At 34.2% G+C, this 23,503-nt stretch overlaps 1 protein-coding gene across 2 annotated transcripts in view; it reads left to right on the forward strand.

The window, feature by feature from the left end:
* LOC120350715 (caseinolytic peptidase B protein homolog) overlaps positions 1-23,503 on the forward strand; it is a 45,103-nt gene that overhangs the window by 1,479 nt on the left and 20,121 nt on the right. For both annotated transcript variants that reach the window (XM_039425401.1, XM_039425402.1), the window contains exons 2-6: positions 246-439; positions 3,961-4,196; positions 5,370-5,484; positions 7,759-7,937; positions 10,539-10,700. In XM_039425401.1, the coding sequence (XP_039281335.1) occupies positions 247-439; positions 3,961-4,196; positions 5,370-5,484; positions 7,759-7,937; positions 10,539-10,700 (885 nt within the window). In that variant the 5' untranslated portion in view covers position 246. The remainder of the gene's footprint in view (positions 1-245; positions 440-3,960; positions 4,197-5,369; positions 5,485-7,758; positions 7,938-10,538; positions 10,701-23,503) is intronic.

A 23,503-nucleotide genomic window follows, 5' to 3' on the forward strand; every position in this document is an offset into this window, starting at 1 on the left:
GTAACTCATCAGAGAACCTTTAAAAATCACAAAGAGCATTTTAGATTTGAAAATTACACAGATCTACTGAAGTTTTAAAAGTTAGGTACTCCAAGGAGTGGCTTTTTTATTGTTTAGTTTAATTCTCTAATCTAACGAGATGCTCTAGAATTCAGTTTCATTTCATTTCTGAAAATGAAATATATTCATTCAGTTTATTTATTAATTCAACTATCTAATTAATCATTTATTTATTATATTTACAGGATGATCACAACAGAGAAGTTTGATGTGAACATGAGACATCCACTTGGCTGGACATTGCTACATGTGGCAGCCATCAATGGAAAGAATAACAACGTGAAAGCTCTGCTAGAACTAGGGGCCGATCCCAATCTTGGAGACGAATACATCAATATGTATCGGACTTCACAACAGAAGCACATGCATGCTCTGGAAGGTGCGTTATTGAGCTAGTTTTCAAGTTGAAAAAATTATGAATAATTTTCGCTTCTATTTGTAAAAGTTGAGTCAATTCTAAATCATGAAACAGACAAGTTTCATGTACAGACCTCATATTCAAAATTAGATAATATACTCTGTAATTTAATAGTTGTAAAGTATCGAATTTGGGTAGATAAAAATCCCTAACCGAAATAGTAATAGGTCTGAAAATAAAGTAACTGGCTAATATCGCCAAATAGATAATAACTAAGATTAGATAGCATCAGCTTGTTCTGGCTAAACGGTACAAAAACCTAAAAAGGATTTGAAGGAATTTGTTGCTAATAAATAGATTATTATATAAAATATTTTGAAGATTGAGGTTAGGTACATGTATTCACGGATCGGTGACCTAGAGATCGATCAAATCGAGAAACGTAGAATCTGACCAAAACCCCTTGGCAGAGCTCTATTGCAATCGAACGGTATGCAATGTGAAAAAACACATGATCACGTGGCTAATTATTAGGTAGCATGAAATTAATATTAATGTATAGAATATTAGCTAGCATGTAAAGAGCATAACCAATAAACCAAATAAAAATAATTAAGTGTATTCAGGAAATAGGAGGTACCAGGCGCATGGATACCGAATAAAATTTGCATGCACCAATAGCAAAACGGCAGTTAATAGGCGGCAACTGTAGGCCAATTCAAAAATATTTCTATATATTTATATAAATGTACTGGATTTTGTGTTAAAACTTTGTATAGTCTATGTTATCGATATGGCTCGAAAGCAAAGAAATTATTAATCGTACAATCTAAGTAATATTTTGATATTTTTTGTAAGATCTATTTGAACCTAAATGGCGGAGGACTAAGATATTCAAATTTTATGTTAATTTGAAAGTCGGAAATGAGATTTGTAAAAATTGAGAGAGGAGAACCAGCACTTGCCAACCAAATGCCACCAGGAGAGGACCCCAAATATTTTAGAGCGTAGTACCTTGCTAATAAATTTGTAAAAGTTAAAGTTAAATCACATTATTAAATTTCTTAAAGGACTTCGTGATGCTATTGTAAAGCAGAAGTCATTTTCAATTTCAAATAAATTTATAACCCCTTGGAAGAGACGATTCCGGCTAACATATTCCCGGACCACATGGAGTTGGATCGACATCGGCGGCTTATAAGAAGATTTTCGACACGTGAGTGATAAATATTGAATTAGTGATGGGCGCCCTAGTGCTTCGAATTAATCTAATAATCAAAGCTAGCTCGTCGAAAGGGTTTTTTATTATAAATTAAGAAATTAATAAGAGTAATACTTGCGCAAGTAAAATTAGTATTAAAGGTATTTTATTGAAAGAAAAAGATAGATCAATACATTTCAGAAAATTCTATTGAATCAAAGAAGTATAAAATCTAGGCTATTAAAACATATGCATATGATATTTAATTTTTGCAATATAATTTGCGATAGTTTGTTATAGCTCTAATTCACTAGATGAATGGCTCTACCTATTCCGTCAGGTGCCGAATCTTGCACCCTGAGATAAAATATATATTCGATACAAGGAAATCTACTAAGTACTAGAGATTTTAATATATATATATATTTGGATTATTAGTGGCTAATTTATCAAGCTGATCTTAAAGCACATATTTTTAATTGAATTGTCCAAGTCGACAAGTATTAGCAAGCGCATATCGCAGCTACATGCAAAAGAATGCATATGATTTTAAGATAAAGGCACATGGTAATGATTCGTGCCATAAATCTAGAATATAAAGTTTAGCCTGTGATATTTTACTGATTTCAATTATTGTTCTATTTTTATATTATATTTTTTATCGCTCTTTATATATTTTTTGCCTCGATCTATTTTTTTTGCATTATTTGTTTAATATATGTATGAAATGTTTATGGTGTGCAATTTATTTTATTCCTCAACACTATAGTATAAGTATCATATTTATATATATTTATTTTTTATTTAATTACAAGAGTTATAGGAGAAGCCCATACCTAGGCCTATCAAGATTTTGAGACTGAATCCTATTAAAAAACCACGACCTAAATATATGATTATATAGAATATCTCATGCTTTACCGACTGATGCCAAGCAGGAGGCTAATCGTTATTTAAATATAAAGAATAACGTGACATAGTTCATAATGGTTTCCCAATGTTAAGTTACTTCAAAGTTTCCGTTTCTATTCCTTGGTCATGAATCGAGTTCATCATACATGTAAAATATTTCTCACAATTTATTCAAATCTTCTTCCTTATACAGAATTGGTGGAAAGTATGGTAACAGTTGAATATTTCATTTACAAGGGAAATTTGACGATAGGTCTGATTGGTGATCCTATTTAAATGGAAAAACTATTTTTCTGTCACGTCAAAATTTCGATCTCCGCCATCTTGGAACCGCCATTTTGAATCCAACTTCATTTTTTAAATGTGAAGGTTCAATTCAATTCAATTTATTTCACCAAAACACAGAAAACAGTACAAAGATGTGACAATCAGAAAAAAACAATAATCATTATTCTAAATATCTATATCAACTATCAGAAAAATACGGCTGGAGGTGAAGAACTACTGGCATAAGTGAAACACTTGTTCGCCAGTAGGAGTAGAGACTTAACTGTTTCTAAATCTTAAGCTAATAATTTAAAATGGAATCTTTTTATTCAAACAATGGTAAGTATATTTAAAATAAATGCTAACAATTGTGAATTAATCCTGACAATAATGAATCGTTTTAAAAGCTGAAAAAATCATAAAATATTAAGATGGAAGTAATAGTTGTGAAGTATCCAGTTTTTAATAGGTACACCGATGAGCTCGTTCGGGATGCAGTTCACAATCTTTGGAACGATGTATACCAGCTGCTTACGAATGACCGTTAAATTAGAATCATAAGTAACATATCTATGTAGATTGTATCTTGTTCTATGAGTTACATTGATTCTTGAAAATAAACTTCTATGTTTATTGAAATATTTAAATATGCTAAGCACATAGAGTTGACGGATTGACATGACTCTCAGTTCACTGAATGCAGTTTTTGAAGGGAACAATATGGGTTTATTTAATATGGTTTTTATGATAATTTCCTGTATAATGAATAGTTGTAACAAAATAGTGTCATAAGTACCTCCCCAAACCACCAAGCCATAATTTAACAGAGATTGTACAAAATAAAGCATTCTCAACTTTGATAAATCAAGTATCGACCTCAACTTATAAAAATTATAGGAGACAAACCTCAGTTTAAGGTGGTCATACGATACAGAATTTCAAGAGGGAATAAAGTTTTTAATTATACCCTTGCAGAGTAAGGGTCACCAGCTACTTTTTGAATAAAGTTCAATTGAATTGATACTAGTTCGGCCGGGCTAAGTGAGAATATTACAATTAGTACTCATGAGTATTATATTTTCACTGTGCCAGTCACGGTCACGTTCACTGATGTGTGGGAATCCAACTTTGGACTGTTTTTTGATTGTTGTGATATGTTTAGTTCTGACGAGACGCGAGGACGAGTTCTCGAACCAGCTGAACAACCGGTCGAGCGCTTCGTTTGAGGGCTTCACGGCGCTGCACTACGCCGTGCTGGTCGATGACTACAAGTCGGTGCAGCTGCTGCTTGCTGCCGGCTGCAACCCCAACACCAAGAGCAGGTCGGGTCATGCAGCCCTGGAGTTTGCGGCCGACGCCGGTCCTGTCAGGGAGATGCTCAACAAGGCTATGGCTGAGGTGGGTGTGGTCAATCCAAAAAAGCTCTTTATTCATCATAAAAAACGAAACAATATGATTTACAATCTTTCAGTTTTACATACTCAGTCACTGCCTGCATTCATTTCAGGTTTTCAGCTTGTCGAGTTTCCAGTAATTCAAGTTTTCAGTACGTCTAGTATTCGGTTTGTCAACTATTCGTCATATTTTCAGTTCATCAAGCTTTCAGTAACGTATGTCAACTTATTATTCAGTCAAGTTTCTAATTCATGAAGTTTTCAGCTCAATTTTCAGGATGTGAAGTTTTCAGTAGGGAACGCCAAGTTTTCACTTTGCGTAGTTTTAAATTCATCAAGTTTTCAGTCCATCATGTTTATAGTTCGTGAAGTTATCAGTTTGTCAAGCCTTCAGTTCAGCACGTCAAGTTTTCTCTTTATCAAGTTCCCAATTCGTCGAATTTTCAGCACATAAGTTTACAATTTGTCAAGCTCCCATCTAGTCCATATTTCAATTCATCGAGTTTTCAGTTCATAAAGCAATTTTGGTTCGTCAAGTTACCAGTTTCTCAAGTTCTCATTTGTTTAAGTTTTCAATTCGCCAAGTTTTTAGTTCTTCATCAAGTTCTCAGTTAGACAATTATTATCAAAATCGTTAAATTTTCCGTTAATCAAGCTTTCATTATGTAAAGTTACAATTTCGTCAGATTTCTAATTTGCCATGTTTTCTGTTTGTATAATTCTAGGTTTGTCAAGTTCTAATTTGGTCAAGTTTTTAGTGCATCAAATTATTGATTCAAGTTTTTTCTAATTTGTCAATTTCTCATTTCGTTAAGTTTAAATTTATCTAGATCTAGTTCTCAGTACAAGTTATTAGTTTGTCAAGTTTTCAGTATGTCATGATATCGGTTCTTCATCAAGTTCTCAGTTACATTATTTGCTTACATGAAGTATCATCGTTGTGCTCACATTCAGCCCTCTCAATTTTATTTAGTCAATTTTTTACAGTCCTACAACCTTTTTACCTACAGTCCACCTTTGAATATACCAAACAATTTTCCTCTTGGATTTATTTGAAGACGAGTAACTTACTAAACTTAATATATTATATTCTACTTGAGAACTGTTGATTTATACATGATTGTAGTTAGTTCCAATCGCTGTAATCTCAAGAAATTATTTATTAATTTATTTCCAGTATGAAGAGATTCAAATGCAGAAAGAAAGAGAGGAAAGACGCCTGTTCCCGATTGAACAGCGACTCAAACAGCATATCGTCGGTCAAGAAGGGGCCATCACCATTGTATCGGCTGGTAATGTAATTGTGCTTCTTTTAATTCCTTTCAATTTATAACAATATAGGAGCCTTCAAATTTTGCTGAAATAAAAGCTGATAATTATGTTCAAATAAAAGTTACTTGGGGCCGGTTTCCGAGCTCGGGATTTAGCTAAGTTCTAGACTTTAAATAGTTGGGAGTGAAAAATTGGCTTTCCGAAACGGTGCGTGGTCGCAGTTTTTCTGATAATTTCTATTTTCTCATTTCTGTAATTGGAAACGTGTTTCCTTGACATAAGCCCTTTTTCTTGAGAAATGAAGCACTCAAAATATCTGAAACTTCACGCTATTTTATCTTTATTATATTTTGTGAAGCCCCGTTTCTGAAAGCCAATTTTCTGACTCCAGCTGTTTAAAGTCTAGAACTTGGCTAAATCCCGAACTCGGAAACCGGCCCTTAATGTTTTTCTTTATTGTTAGCCAACAAAGGAAAAAATCTTGTTATTATCCCAATACTAATTAACCATCTTTTTGCCTACTAGTACTTTTAGGGTCGGTTTCCGAGCTCGGGATTCAGCTAAGTCCTAGACTTTAACAGCTGGAGTCAGAAAATTGGCTTTCAGAAACGGGGCGTAGTCGCATATTTTATGACAATCTTCATTTTCTCATTTCTATAATTGGAAACGTTTTTTCTTGACGAAATGAAATATTCCTAAATAACTCAAAATAGCTGAAACTTCACGCTATTTTCTCTTTATTTTATTTTGTGTTCAATTTTCTAGTTTTTCAAAATTCAATTTATACGTGGATTGCGACTACGCCCCGTTTTGGAAAGCCAATTCTCTGACTCCAGCTGTTTAAAGTCTAGAACTTAGCTATCCCGAACGCTGAAACCGGCCCATAATGTTTTTCTTTATTGCTAGTCAACAAAGAAAACAAATTGTTACCATCCCAATACTAAGTAACCATCTTTTTGTTTACTAGTACTTTTAGATACTAACCTCCTTAGTACATAGTGACGTAGTGAAGGGGGGGGGGGTTCAGGTTATCCCACTCCCATGAGCCCCAAAAATCTAACATCCAAAACCCAAAATGTACTAAGTAAAAATTACCACAAATGATTTTATTTAACTAAAATAGTAAAATAGTTTTCTGAACTATTTGCGAGAAATATAGAACTCATTCAAATTGATTGGCTGCCTGCAATAACAATCTCATTGGTAATATAACATATTGAAAGAAACCGTCTTGTTAATGCCTAAATGTGTAATCCAAACGTCCATAAAACACAACGAAAACTGAGTTAAACAAACACAATAAAAAACAAGCAAAAACAATATTGCCTCAAATGTAGGGAATGCTAGAGCATGCTTCTTCCATCGCCAAAAATCCCCCCTCTCTTTTTTCTTTATTCATTTATTGTACAAAATACTATAATCATAATAATTATAACTTAATTATGACATTGGATGAAAAACTAGGCTGAGCCAGTTCTATTTCTCTCCAAAACTTTTGATAAAATGTTAATGTTGTCCAAAGGTTAAGGTTATGAAATCACACACTGCTTTGTCACTTGATAAACTCTATCAAGTTTATGTTGGCAAGGTCACTAGCTAAGGTCTGTAGGGGGCCCAAAATATTTGGATACCCCCCATCTATTCCAAAATCCTGGCCACGCTACTGTAAGTAGTGGCAAAGTTGACACAATTCTGTTTGAAATTCATTGAAAGCTAATAATAATAATTCTTACTCAAATGTTTACTCAGTCTTGAGTCATTAGTTTTTATTCATAACGACCTCACTTCTGGTTGTTACACAATAATATCAAACTAACTTCAGGTAGCCTACTTGTTTCGATAAATTAATTATTTTTCCATCACTTTCTTCAATCTGTAGTGCATATAACAATCAAGTCTTAAATCTAAAAATTACTTTTATGTTGCTATACAACATTAATAAAGTAGTGTTAATATAACACTCTTTTATCTTGTCATCATACTTGCACTCTCAGTAAGATCGTGTTTCGGATGGACACGTTAACCGTCGGTCCCGGTTGCCTAAAAAGCAGTCGTTAGGTCATGTCAGAGGCCCTGAAATTGATCTGTTACGACCTGAAAACTCTGACACCAGACCTGAGCCAGCCAGGTCACTCGATATTATTATTTAGTAAGATCGAAGTTCGATAATTATTCAAGTTCAGTTTCTCAATGAGTTTCACAATCCATTCAGCCAAGTTTTTAAATCTTGAATATATTAAAATTACATTGAGAGAAGTGATTCAATTTTTAATAATTACGATTTTTGTTTTCAGCTATCAGACGGAAAGAGAACGGTTGGGCCGATGACGAGCATCCTCTTGTCTTTCTCTTTCTCGGCTCATCGGGCATTGGAAAGACAGAGCTAGCCAAACAAGTGGCGTCTTATATTCATAAAAATAAGGCAGACTGCTTCATTCGTCTGGATATGTCTGAATATCAAGAGAAGCATGAGGTTGGTATTAGTGAGTAAAGCTGGCCACTAACGGTACAACATGCATGTCATGCACATTGTTCTGTCATCACAGCTGTGATCACCGTGAAACGCTTCGAGCAAACTGTTTTGAGGTTAGGTTTTTGTGTCTCCGTCTTTTTTTGGGATTTTTTTCTTTGCTGCTCCATTTGAGGTTAAGTTATTAACCTCACGGATCACGGAGCTGTGATCACCGTGAAACGCTTCGAGAAAACTGTTTTGAGGTTAGGTTTTTGTGTCTCCGTCTTTTGTTGGTTATTTTTTCTTTGCTGTTCTATTCGAGGTTAAGTTATTTTTTTCATCATTATAATTTGAAATTTTCCAGTAGTTTATTTATTGTTATTGGCTGTCTATTCTATGTTGGAAGTATCATGCTGATGATGAACATGTGTATGTGTGTTTATGTAAACATGAAATTCAGGTTTATGTTAGTGGCTTGTTCACACCATGTTCTACTCGTTAGTGGCCAGCCCAAGACTAATACGAGTAATTCTATTTTATTACATTCAAATTGTCTACAATAAAGTTTCAATTCTTTCTTTGTTCAATTAAACTATTATTGTATTCTGTTCTATTCCATTCTATTCTTGTATTCTGTTTTACTCTCTTCTATTCTTCTCTGTTCTATCTATTCAATTATGTGTATAATGTGCAATGTCAAGCACAAAAAAATCATTGTCACATCTTCAAATTAATCTTAAAATCATATCATTTAAAGAACGTATCATGCATAATCTCCCGTGTAGAATATAATAGAATTACTTTTTTCAATTGATGAGGTACTGACGTTCTGACAATGTCCACTCTTCTGAGGCATGTCCCACTAACGGTGGGACATGAATGATAAACATGTGTGTAAATGCATGTTTTGTAATCAGCGAGAGGCTTCTAACATACAATGAAAAACCAAGAACAATAAATATACCACTGGAAAATTAAAAAATTATAAAGATACAAAAATAGTTTAACTTTTATAGAGTAGTGAAGAAAAAATGGAACAACAAGAAATCGAAATGTGTGAACTGATTTGTTTTGTGTTTATTCACTCATTCGTTTATCAGCAACCAGCAGGTTACCCGTGCTCCGCTATTGCTGTCAATTGATCTATTGTTGTTAAACTGAAGATTTTTACACTCACCACTATAACGGCTGCAACATTAATAGGGAGATGCGTAAAATGATTATGTAATACATAAAATTGAAGAGAATATTATGCTCTATGAGCTCATGATTAGCACGGATCTTTTCAGTCAATCATTGGAAAGTTATAAGTTCAAAAAGATGAAACATCGGAGCCGGAAGAGTTTTTCTTCATAATGTGACACTTTCGAGAGCTCAAACCTAGAAAATTGAAAGAGATATGAAAAAATGTTAAGATAAAACTTGTAGGCTAATTTGTAAGCTTCAATTTTGTATTTGTTGAAAATTTCCGAAATACGCATATTGTTCAGATATGTGCATAAAACCAAAATATGGTACTTTCAAACCATCCCCACTCCCTTAGCACAGGGGGTAGGAGTGAGGACTTTTGATATGTTTACCCCCTTACTATCCTTGAAAGAGCTGCGGGGTCAAAAATTGTGTTCCAAACTTCTCCTTCTATAATCTTTCGTTGACTGGACTATATAGCAATACTCGGTAAATTAAGAATCTATATGCAAAGTTTCAATTTTATCGGATTAGTAGTTCAGACGTGAATTTACCAACCCGTACGTGTACCGAGTGATTGAAAAAGGACTTTACAACTTTGAAAATTCATATAAATCTTATTAAACAAGGTACAGAGCTGGTATTGGTGTTGTTTTAAAGGAAAACACTTCAAGTTTTTTTTACCTTAAACTAGAGATGTTCTATGTGACTTCCGTTGGTTATCCTGCAGACAACACATCGATAGTAGATTTCTTCCCATAAATCAGTGGATTGGTCGTAATGCGCCAATTGCATGGCTCCTCGTTCCCCAGACCTAACACAGCTGGATTTCATAAAAGATATGGTGTACGTTCCTCCTTTGCCAGCCACTCTACCTGAACGTAGAGCAAGGATTTGCGCTGCTGTTGAGCAAGTTACACCTGAAATGCTAGTGCGAGTCTGGGAAGAAATCGACTATCGATTGGATGTCTGCAGGATAACCAACGGAAGTCACATAGAACATCTTTAGTTCAAGGTAAAGAAACTTGAAGTGTTTTCCTTTAAAACAACACCAAAATCAGCTCTGTAACTTGTTTAATAAGATTAATATGAATTTTCAAAGTTGTAAAGTCCTTCTTGAATCACCCGGTATAAGGCGATTCTATCATTTATTATATTATAGACTGGCGGGTAGCCCATGCCCCGCAAGGGTCTAATTAAAAACTTGACAACTGAGAACTTGACTTACTGAAATCTTGGAAAATTTAAAATAGGGCTATAACATTCCAATTTCAATTCAATCAGTCCAGTCGTTGAGACGTGATGATGCGTGATTCGTGAATTCCCTATCCCGTAGCCTACGTGTATAAGCCAATTATTTCCTTTATTATTATAAAGATATAGATATAAATTAATAATTATAGATAATAAATTGGAAAATGTTGTGTTGTCTAGGTGGCGAAACTGATCGGCTCCCCTCCCGGATATGTGGGTCATGATGACGGCGGTCAGTTGACCAAGCGGCTGAAGAAATGTCCGAACGCCGTCGTTTTGTTCGACGAAGTCGACAAAGCGCATCCCGATGTGCTCACTGTTCTTCTGCAGCTGTTCGATGAGGTACTATTATATCAGCAATCTATTTTACAATCCCAATATCGGGGCACCGAGCTTCGCTCCGGAGTACAAAAACATAAAGGCATAAAAACATAGTTTATATTTAGTTATATGATACACAAAACACAATTCTTTCAATTAATTGGGGAAGGACCAACAGGCACAGCTCAAAACTGTTTCTTCCCCGAATTTTGATGTATACACACACTATAAATACGGTAGTCAAAAAAGTAGGTTATGTTCCATACACTTTTCCAATTTTCAGTCCAAACATTTGAAATCAGAAAAGTTCGAATTAAGATTTTTCACAAACCAAATTTAATAACAAAATAACACTCACTAATCACTTAATCTGTAAAATAATGGTTAACTTTGAAAATGTTGATATAGGTAATTCAATTTAAATAAAAAAATGGATCTTGAATAAAATCATATCGTTGGTCATGTCAACAAATCAGATAAGGTTGATCAAGTCGGTTTATCTATAATTGCCAGATAATCCTTTTCGTGAGATCCGCTGATTGATTGCAATAGTTCAACAGCTGTACATAATTCTGTCTCACTTTCACACAGGCACTCGCATCTTCCCTTATCGACAGACAACAAAATTATCATCTGTTTTTCCAAAGATTAATAATTATTATCCTTTACATGTCCTTCAGCGAGTTTTCCCAGGGATGAGACCTAGTGCAATCGAATTTTCATATCATAAACCTACTATGTTCCAAATTTCGTGAAAATCGTTCGAGCCTTTTTCGAGATCCGTTGGACATGAATAAATAACCAAATAATATAAATATATACAGAAATTGCTCGCTTAATATAATAGGATTAAACGAGCGTTAGCGAATTCTTACCTTTAACTCAAGGCCAAAGTCGATGTTCGTCTGTTTGTTTGTTTGTATGTTCTGCTATAACTTTATAAATAATTGATCAATCAGATTCAAATTTTGAACACAACATGTTCTTCGACCCTTTTTACAGATCAAGTTCTTTGGACAACAAAATTCACCGACTACTTCGTCCTTTTCAGGATATAACAAATATTGAAAGTGCATAAGAAAAAAATTGTTGTGATTTATTATTTAGTTAGCTGAAGAATTAATTTGATGCAATTATACAGTTTTTCCATTCATTCATTCATAACATAAGCTGAGGCTATTTGGGAGCTATCACACAGACATTCCTTCATGTGCTGACGTATTATTTCAGCTGGTTAATATGCGACGTAATTTACAGCTTTTACATCAAGAAACTGATACGGGTTGAGATATCGATGTGCGGGCTTCGTCATTCATTTTCTTTTGGAACTCGAAATAATGTATCACATGACCACCTTCTCATTAAAAAAAAATTTGGATTCATATGAGGTACAAATATGTTGAAGCGACAGAGTAATTTCTCATTTCAAATAGGATTCCCAATAAAACCAACTGTAAATTGTTTCTGTAAAAGAAATATTTAGCTGTTTCCATAATTTTCACCAACTCTGTACAATCAAAAAGTTGCGGATTTCAAAGATTAAAATACAACAGTTCATGAGCGAGCTCTTCAACCCAGGGGGTCACTAGTGAATTACTAATGATAGTACTTTGCAAAACTAATGTCAGCCAGTGTGATCTCAAAATAGGGTCAACTTTTATGCGATTTACACCAAAACAAAGATTTGTGTATGAGTAGGTTTTACTTGCTCTTTCAAAACAATAAGGTAGAAAGGGTATATACTAAGGAAGGCTGTATTGTGCTCATATCGGTTCTCGTTTTCCATCACTTTATGTATTGCTATGACTAAACTAGCCGTACAAGTACTCTTCAAAATGCTCCATTTCCTTTATTATTATGCATGGTGGAACAGTGCTCAAGACATTTGCTACCCAATGTAAGGGTCTATAGTACACATCTTGATATGTGGAGAAACGTTATCGTTGAACATCTTCAACTCCATTATTTATAAGTATTCCTTTGTTGAATAGGCGATCTATTTTCGTTTTTATCAGTTTATTTTAAGATTATAAGTCAATTTTCAATTAAAAAATTAACAATAATAATATTATATACTATATTACTGATACAGTACTATACTTATTCACTTCTAATAACAAAATTATAATCACTAGAGTGTTTTTTATTTTTATGTCATCACAATTACTAAAATCATTTTAAACGATTAAGTTATTGGAAAATTATTGTTTTTTTTTTTGTAAAAGTTGCATTGCTTTCAAATAATTGAACAAATGAAGTGGCGCGTGGCGCTTCTCGCTGCTGGGAAGACAAATCTCCCCATACTAAAGTGAGGTCCTCGTTATAATGGCTGTGGAGAAAGCTGACAGAACAGCTTTGCCAATTTTCTCCTTGTCACTGCGTTCTATGGTTGATACCGGTATATCTTATGTAATATCATAGATAAACAATAGCGTAAGTAGATATCCCATGGTATAGGGAATTTATGTCTCAACTTTTACTGTTATCTCAAGCCGATTACTGTCGATTATTGTCAATTTTTACTGTTTTGTTGGGGTGATAGTGTATGAACGGCACAATATGAGAGACTACCAGCGTCACACAGCTGCATAGGAAAGAACTATGTGAACTATCGGCTTGGGATAACAGTAGAAGTTGCGACATAAACGCCCTATACCATGGGATATCTACTTATGCTATCGTTTCTCTATGGTAATATTAACTGTTCATTCTCATTAAAAATAATCAATATTATATTTCATTCGTCAAGAAAATATATTATTCAATGACCAACTAATAAACTATCATAATTGAGGAGATTGAATATTTTGTTTATTGGTTACATTTTGCCGTGCTACCAATTTTTCCTTAAACGGTTGGAATAGCATTTAACACCTATCACCCTAAGGATAATTGTCAGCTCCAATAAAATAGATTCTTGATAAACTGTGAACGGATCTATTGCCTATGAATGAGAAATCCAGTTTTCAGAGCAAATTAACTTATAATCTTCAGATTAAAATACACAAATACACAAGGAGAATATGTCTTAAGCCTAATTATTTCAGAGTAACTACGAACTAAAATACTTATCTAGTTTACAGTTGAAACACAGTGGCTATTGGCTTGACTACACTAATAGCTAATTATGAACAAAACAGAATGTAAAAATTTATATAAAACTCAATTTAAAACATTAATAAACGAAAATGATTTAGAGCAAAACTCCACGACAACACTTGTAGCCAGCCATTTTTCAGAAGAAGGAGGAACAGGAAAAGACATAAGTTGCAAGTCACGAAGCCAACGCCTCGTTCAGTATCGATTTTTACAGACACGTCACGAAAAAATTATAACTTATAAGTTTAGAATTCACATTCTACATCTGTTCTCAATAAAATTTTATTTTAAAATTATTATTTTAAATTTTTATATATATCATCTCTATTTAAATAAACCATTTATCCAGTAATATGTTAACCCTGCCTCGGTGACACCATGGAACAATGGGGGGAACCCCAACTGTTCGATGGGAGAGCCGATCGACAGTAAACAGAGATGGCCTTGAAGTTCCGAGCGTTCCACAATTCCACTATGAATACTTTGAAGTAATGCGCATGCGCTGGATCGACCAATAGAATTTACACGCGCGACTAGCCATTACATTTCAAAATTGCTAATACTTTGAAGTAATGCGCGTGCGCTGGATCGACCAATAGAATTTACATGCGTGACTAGCCACTACATTTTAAAGCCTAGGTTTCTCTTGACGTAATCACGCAAAAGTCTGCTGCAGCTATTGCTAGGGAAGTGTTTTCTCTGACTTCACGCGCGCAATCTCTGTAATTCCCTCTGCGTCGCGCACTCAAGAATTTTACTAGTAATTCAATTGTTCCAAAAAATAATAATGCTAATAGGTTTCAACTTGATTCAAATCAAATCATTTATTTGCCATACAACAAATACATATTCAAAACGAATAAAAGAGAATACATAATTTTATAAACAAAAGTATAAAATAATAAAACAGAAAGTAAGCATAAATAATACCAAAATCATAATTATATACTTTTCATTAACTGTTTTGATCAATTTTTCATAATTTTTACTTCAGTTCTTGAACTTGAATTTTTTCTAGGGGAGAGGAATAAACAATTTTCCCAAATATTCAGGGATGTATCTCCCCTGTTAACGATGGAAATTAGGCTACCCCCATTTATCATAACCGGGAAATTTTAAGGGTAGAAGAAGCTGCTGGTGCATTGTTTAAGGATATGAACTACTATAGGTGGCCATACTTGTCTTCTCAACCACATACTTGAAACTCAATAAACTATGATCAACTCTGAAATAGTTATTTGTGCAACTAGTGCGCAAAGTGACAGTTTGCTGCACCGAAAGAAACGTTTACGCCCGAGCCGTAGGCGAGGGCGGAATGGTTTCTTGAGTGCAGCAGAGGAACTTTGCGCACGTATTTCACATGAAGTTTTTCCTACAGTTACCATTGAATATGAAAAGTGGGTAATTATGGGTAAAATTGCCTGAAATGCATCAAATGTTTTTCTGTGTAATTTTATTATTGATAAAAACCTTAATTTATTGTCAAATTGAATAAAAATGTTGTCCTTGGTTATAATATCTAATACTAATAATTAGCGCGTTGTGCTTGGTTGCACCTCTGCTCACTATAGCAGCCACAGCAGTCACTGTTACCAACTTCATTTTGATTTTGCTGCACTGTTGCTCCATATAACCTACTAAGTATTTTGCGTTGCCATGTTGCAAATCTGGAGTGCAGAAAAATTTTTCCCGCACTAGAGCGGAAAAGTGATTCTTTGCGTTCTGTAATCAGTGCAGCAATGGCCACTTTTCAACGTAACTGTAGGAAAAAATATAAGCTACATTGAATTTCTTCAATATAATGGTGAAAAGTAACAAAATTGACTCACTTTAAAGTGCTATCTTTTTATTTTCATGCTATCTCAGTCCATATATATACTAGACCATTCACTGTCTAGCTTATAATTTCATAATTATCATTGTGCTATTCTCTCATCTCCTAGATATTTGTTCGACTCATACAATATAAAGAAAGCTAACTAAGTAGTTGCTGAATGGGCCACGAAATAAATGTAGGTCTCATTTCGCTGGGGGGGGGATACATCCTCATATCCCCCCTGGATATGCCACTGACACAACAGCACAGGACAGAATTTACTCTGATGGACAGTATTAGAGGAGGCTGTGGTTTATAACTGCGCGAGGTCTACTATTCACAGAACAGTACCTCATAAAACAAAATGTATTGAAAGCCTAAAATATTCCCTAAACTTGGTATCTTTATCAAACAGATGCCTGGTAATCACAATTATAGAAAACCCTTCTTATCCCCAGTCAATAAAAAGTTCAATGGGTTTTCATTTACAAAATTCATTAATAGATCATTAGCTACAGCAACATGTTGGACATCTATGTTGCCTATGACTGAAAATATAATCGCGCGCTGCGAGGTTGCTGTCAGAGAAAACACCCACTTTTTTATCACACACGCGTGATTTTCGCGTATCACGGTTGACAGAACCCACAATAACGCTGCGTGGTTCAGAGAAACCTAAACTTAAAATAATTGCTAATACTTTGAAGTAATGCACATGCGCTGGATCGATCAATCGAATTTACAAAAATTGCTAATATTCTCAAGCATGAGCAACGATCAACAAGAACCTATTATGTTAACATATATTATGTTATGTTATTATATGTGTAGACTTGGTTTGACCGAAGTATAATACTAGTAGTTCTGTGAACAGTAGACCTCGCACAGTTTATAAACCGCAGCCTCCTCATATACTGTCCATCAGAGTAAATTCTATCCTGTTGTGTCGTGTCGGCAAGATATCGGTGTGAAAACGGCTAATGGCTGTTCGGGTTGGTGTATCAAAAATGCTAACATCAAAAGCTAATCTCCTTCAAGACATACTGGCAACAGGACAGCCCGAGTTCAAAGCAGAGAAAATTTGAGAGCCAATACTATGGTATTTTAGTTATTAATTGCATGCGTTATTGCACGCAATCAATAATTCATTTAATAGTGCATAAAAATTGCATTCAATGAGGCATGCAATCAATAGTCTACACAGCTGATGATTTCTTTCCCAAGTTACATTGAGATATGCGTCATGGCATGCAATTTATATTATAATCCACTCAACAGCTGATTTATGATGAATAATTCTATAGTCTGATTTTTACTCTAATATATTGGCGTACGAAGGAGGCTCCTTTTTCCTTTTATATTATCCTTGAAATTTCCAAAAACCTTGTATATACGTCGACGCACAATTTGAAAAGGAATATCTGTCAAATTGCATGAAAATCTATTACCGAGTTTCGTCGTAAATGCGCAACATATGAACATTTAAACATAAAGAGAAATGCCAAACCGTCGAATTTTAGACCTCACTTCGCTCAGTCAATTGATAGACCTGCAGTTTTACTTATGCTAGGATCGAAATTTCAGGTGGGTTCCCAACCACGGAGACGTGATTATGCAGCTCATAATTTTCTGAGCTGGCCTATGAGATCCTACGTTTATTTATTTATTCAACGAAGATTTAATCGATGATATTAATCGAACAACAGCTGTTTTTCTTCAATTTACATTGATATATTAAATTGCTTGCGTCATTGCATGCAATTTATAATCCTCTCGACAGCTGATCTATGATGAATAATATTCTAGTGTGATTTTTACTCTAATATTGGTGTATGAAGGATGCGCCTATTCCATTTATATTATCCTTGAAATGCAAAATTTAACCGAAAATTACTCACTTTTTCAAGTAAAACGTTAGAAAATGGAAAAATTGAGTCATTATAGTAACTATTTATAGTAAAGTTATTGACAAAATTACTTCTTATTCTCTTATCCGATTTCCCATGGAATAATGTGTTCTATATCCTGTATACACTGTATAAAATATGAATAAGGAAGAGAGTTCCGTAGTTTAGTATAAGATATTTCAGAGAACTTTAAATTTAATTTTTTTCCTACTCACACTGGCGATCAAGAGTCATCTCACGCCAGTGGTTTTTTCCCTTACCATCTACTATCAAATTATTGAATTGTATTATCATGCTGAACTTTATTTGAATTCTGCATTATGTATTTATGTGTCTGTGTGAAGTATTTAATATCTTTTATAGATTCATAAATAAAGTGATATTGAATATTTTTCATATTGGTCTCATTCGATGGAGCCCATTCCTATACTATTCTCATAATTTGTCTCAAAAAATTCAACCGTGAGAGACTTTAAAAGTTTTCAAATTTGGCAGGCCAGCTCCACTACGTCCAGATTGGAAAAAAGTGTGAATCAATGAAAACAATTCTGGGCTTCAGTTCTATACCATTTTCATAGTTTGGGATCAAAAATCATGCTGTCAGCGGAGGAGAAGGATGTAGGTAATGAGGTCCTTTGCTGCCCCAGGTAAGAATTATTGAAGGAAACTGTGATGAGAATTTATGAATCAAGTCTTCAGCTATCACATTAAACTTTCATAATTTGGGCTCAACTAAGATGCTGCCAGAAGACGGAATGGTTGTAAGTAGCCAGGTCCTTTGCAGCCTCCAGAGAAGAACTATTTTTAAAATATGATGAATTCCAATAGGATAACGCATCATGCCATCATATTACGTTCATCCATCATATTACCTCATAATTTCCGCTCGACAAGTACATGGTACGCTCTCAACAGAAGTTAGCACGTCTGCGAAGTTGGCCCGGATGATGTCAGCCCTCTCAATGAAAGTGTTATAATAAAGCATTAGTTTAGCGTTAGTTTAGGTTTGTTTTAACAAATTTGACGTTTGTTTGGGTTTCTAAATACCAAATTTGAAAGTTTCAAATTTTCCGGGCCAACTTCACACTAGCCCGGAAATTTTCACAAAATTAGTTGAAAATAGTCTAGATCGTTGGTTTAAGTTTGTTTTGACAAATTTGACGTTTGTTTAGGTTTCTGAATACCAAATTTTTGGAAACTTCAAATTTTCCGGGCCAACTTCACACCAGCCTGGGAATTTTCATAAAACTAGTTGAAAATAGTCTAGATCGTTAGTTTAGCGTTAGTTTAGGTTTGTTTTGACAAATTTGACATTTATTTAGGTTTCTAAATATCAAATTTGGAAGTTTCAAATTTTCGTCCGGGCCAACTTCACACCCCAGCCACAGACCACATTAATCAATGGAATTGGTTGAAAACTGTATAGATCGTTAGTTTAGCTTATAATAGATAAGATTTTAGCTTATAATAGGGTATAGACTAATAGATTGGAACCCACCAGTCATGTAAGTGGCTTCTTATACATTCATATCTCCTATTGTAACAGTCATGAAAGCGTTTCTACGTGTACTGCTGAGGTGAATAGGATTTTTATTAGAAGTTGGCAGTGCATTCTTTCAAAATCATTTTTTCCATTATATCAATGGAACTATTGCTCATATCTATCAGGAACTATAGAACTATTGTGTCTGCATCCAGAACTATCGTTTTCTAATGTACTTCTGACAAATGTTCTGCTAACTTCACACTGACCAATAGTGTCTGTAATCTTGTTATTCTTCAATAGGCTTAATTACAGCATTATAATATAGCATTATGACTATTCAACATTGAAGAATATTATCTACCTCTAAACAGAGTATTAAAATATGCTTATTATTACAATTATCTGTACTTCTATAAATGAGTGTGAGTGAAATATAATATTGACTGCAGAAAATTTTCTTCATAATAATATCGATTGAGAAATTCACCAGGAATGAGTTTTTTCACGTGGTTTAATAACCTGAATAGTTGAAACATAATATATACATCGAAAGTGGGCTTTATAATAAAATATATATATATAGGCTGACGTGAGACCGGCTAGTCGATGGGTGAAGATGTCAAAAACAAATGCCATAATGGAGATACAAGTCACATGTCATGGTCTCGAATAAAGAGAAGCAGACATAGAGCGAATGGCGCCGAAATGAATACCCTACTCTTCAAACAAAAAAGTAGAAAGGGCACTCCGTGCTACGAGCATGGTCATGCTAATCAATGTTGTCTTGTGGACAGTGTTGGGGAAGGCCAAGCAGGTTAATAAATTCGTCAGTGTCCACAACGATAAAGATGACTTTTGGCGCACTAATGCAACAATATGAGCACAGACGCTAATAAGGGACATACGTCTGAAAGAATTCTGTCTCTGAATCCAACCAACCATATACTAATGTACCATAGCTAATATTTTTCTATTTGAAACAGTCTACATTATTTCAAAGATTTTCAATAGAAGGGTTCCCAAGAATTTTGTAGAAAGAAAGCCGACAGTTGGTGACAATGTTGAGGAATGGAGAAAGAAGAAGGATGCACTTGTAAAAATCTCTGTATGTCCGCCACCAGCAGTACCTGCATTCAGATGAATTCAACATAAAATATAGCATTTATTCAGCATTTATAATAGTTGCGATTCAAAGTTCTATCAAAATTATATAAAAAACCGCGGTTTTCTCAAAAACCACTCCAACAATTTTGATCAAGCTCATAATATAAATTGACATTGGTAAGATCATCACCTGCCACAAGTGCCATATCTGTGAAGGTGCGTACAGATATACGCGCCGCGAACATGAACAATTCACTTTTAATCAGCTGACTATATCTGTATTTTCACAGAAACAGAAAGATACAGATATAAAAAGCTTGGCATCAGCTGTTTCGGATGGACACGTTAAGTCATCGGTCCGGCTGCCTAAAAAGCAGTCGTTAGGTCATGTCAGAGGCCCTGAAATTGATCAGTTGCGACCTGAAAACTCTGTCACCAGACCTGAGCCAGCCAGGTAACTCGACATTATTATTATTATTAGCTGATTAAAAGTGAATTGCTCATGTTCGCTGCGCGTATATCTGTACGCACCTTAAGAATTGCAGGTGCTCCGCCTTATCCATGTAAATTTTTATTTTCAATTTCTAATTTCTGAGCGAGCCGAAGGTGAGCAAAGCTCTTATACATGAAATTGTTATTATTTGTTGGGATACTCCTCCTAGACCGTTCGACCAATGGTCATGAAATTTTGCAGAGATATTAAGTTCGACACGGTGACTGCTACTAGCAAATAATATTCTTTATCCGACTTCAGGACTTCTTATTGATTTTTAATAAATTCAGGAAGGTTATTGTGTTATCTTTATTTGAAAAAGTATGAAACATTTTGTCCAATATCCTTTTCCACTGAAACTTCGAGGTCAACATTTGAAGTCCAAGACTTAAAAACCAGAAAATCCTTTAAGCCACGTTTATACCAAAGTTGTTAACAAAATGCTAATAACTCAATCCTTATAGATTCTATTAGATTGAACGGAACTTGACAAACTCATATGATCATCATGTGTAACTATGATAAGTTATGTTCAATCTGATGAAATCTATAAGGATTAAGTTATCAAGATATTGTTAATAACTTTGGTGTAAACGCAGCTTAAGAGCATTTAATTTATTATATGGAATTCTAAATAATAATATTCATGCCAGATTTCAGCAATTTGAAAAATTGCCATGTTCCATGCAATAGAAGAAGACTTCTTGGTGAAAAAAATCTTGTGAAAAATTATGCTGCTCAATTGATGATTAAATTATTATTTTTGAGCTCTACCAACTCTTTCTTCTTTCAACTGTTTCTTATTTCTTTGTATAAACATATTTTTCATACCCCTTCACTAACTTACCTGAATCTAACTAAAATACTGAATCGTTGAGAATATTTAATTAAGTTCGTTATTATTTTCTTCTGTTTTCCTTTTTAATTGTAAAACTATAATTATTATATAACTACACGGACACGGACACGTAAGGACAGGACATAATTCACTCTGATGGACAGTATTACAAGAGTTTTGAACTGCGCGAGGTCTACTGTTCATTGAACTACTAGTCAGCTGATCAATTTCAAAATAATAATACATCACAATGTGGTAGGTTAAATCCAAATTCATATCACATATGGATTTCAAATCATAGTCCTAAACCGAGGTTTATTGTGATAGTGGTTTATTACAATAAGGCTTTGAGCCAAGTTTGCTCAAACCTCTGTTCACACGACACCAACTTTAACACAAACCTTTATTATAAACTAAACCATATATAAATATTCTATATGAAGTCTTTGAAGTGTTTATAAACTTGAGATGAATAGTAACTCAAGCCTCCTCCTCCTCCTCCTACTCCTTCTCCTCCTTGACCTCCTCCATCACCTCCTCAACCCTCCACCTACTCCTCCTCCTCCTCCCCCAACTACTCCTCCTTCACCTCCTCATCAACCCCTCCTTCTCCCCCACCTACTCCTCCCCACCCTTCTCTTCCTCCTCCTCCTCCTCACCATACTCTTCCTCCTCCTCCAACTATTCCCCCTCCTCCTCAACTCCTCCTCTCCCTCTTCTACCTTCTCCTTCGCCTCCTCCTCCTCTTCCTCCTCCTCCTCGCCCACCTACTCCTCCTGTATTACAGATCTGACTCGACTAAAGTTATAAAAATTATAATGTACAGCAGACAGCATTGGAATATTCAAGAAATAGATTGAGAGTCATAAGAAAATATGATTGGACTAATGTGAATAATAGTGCTTACTATTTAATTTATAAAATCTATCACTTTATTTTTTAATCACACAATAATTATAATACAACTTGGATAAAATATAAAAATGAATGTTTAAATATAGATTGAAATACAAACCTCAGTCACCTTTTAAATTATTTTATCACAACATGATTCAGATATTAAATACCATTTTCAAGTTTGAAAATGAATCTGAATGTTTCAGACTTGGAAATGGCATTTAATGTACGAATCATATTGTGATAAAATAATTTAAAAGAGTACTGAGATTTGTATTTCTATTTATATTACAAAAAGCCCTAAAGAAAAAGACAAATGAGTGTTTGTATGTGATTGAGAAACTACTAGACCAATAAATTATTATGAAAGTTTGGGAATATGTTGTGTGAATAAGTCTTAAGTCTAGTAACACACACATCAATTTTTGAACTTTTTTTATGCCATCCTAATAAATTTGATTAAATTGAACAAAATTTGACAAACATATATTATGATGTGATCATGAGTTTGTCAAGCTCCTGGTAGAGTTTATAAGGACGAAAAAAATTGTTCATTCAAAAATTGATGTGTGTGTAGTTAGACTTTGGACGTTCGATAAAAACTTGTTGGAATTTTTATTGTACAACCAAAACTTGAAGTAGCTTTTAGACACATTGATTCTATATCGTGGACGTGCATTTTCAATTATTTGCTCCAGCTGCTTGCCAGCAGTAACATATTGCCATTTGTGACAGCTGTGCCTAGTGGAAAGTTGTGTGTATATTTTTGGCTTCAAAATTTCCTGAAATAACTTGATTTATTCAAAGTGCGGTAATATTAAGTGCAATATTTGACTATAATTTGGTATTTTAATCATTCTAAATTCAAAATTTCTAGCTCATATATATTTTTGGACAGAAAATGAACTTTAAATTTTTTCAGTAAGAACATAACCTATTTTTGGACATTTTATTATTTATCAAAATTTGGGAACAGAATAGTTTTGGGCTATGCCTGTTGTTCTATCCCGATCATATTTATATGATTTGTAATTCTATCAACAAATAAATAAATAAATAAATAAATAATAAAAGCCAAAACATGAACTCCCACACATTTTCTTTTACCTTTGAACCAAATAAAATACAATTTATTAGGTCATGTTTATTTATGACTCGACTGCCTGTGTATCAGCCTGCAATGT

The sequence above is a fragment of the Nilaparvata lugens genome, chromosome 3 (genome assembly GCF_014356525.2).
Source record: "Nilaparvata lugens isolate BPH chromosome 3, ASM1435652v1, whole genome shotgun sequence".
Taxonomy (NCBI): Eukaryota; Metazoa; Arthropoda; class Insecta; order Hemiptera; family Delphacidae; genus Nilaparvata; species Nilaparvata lugens.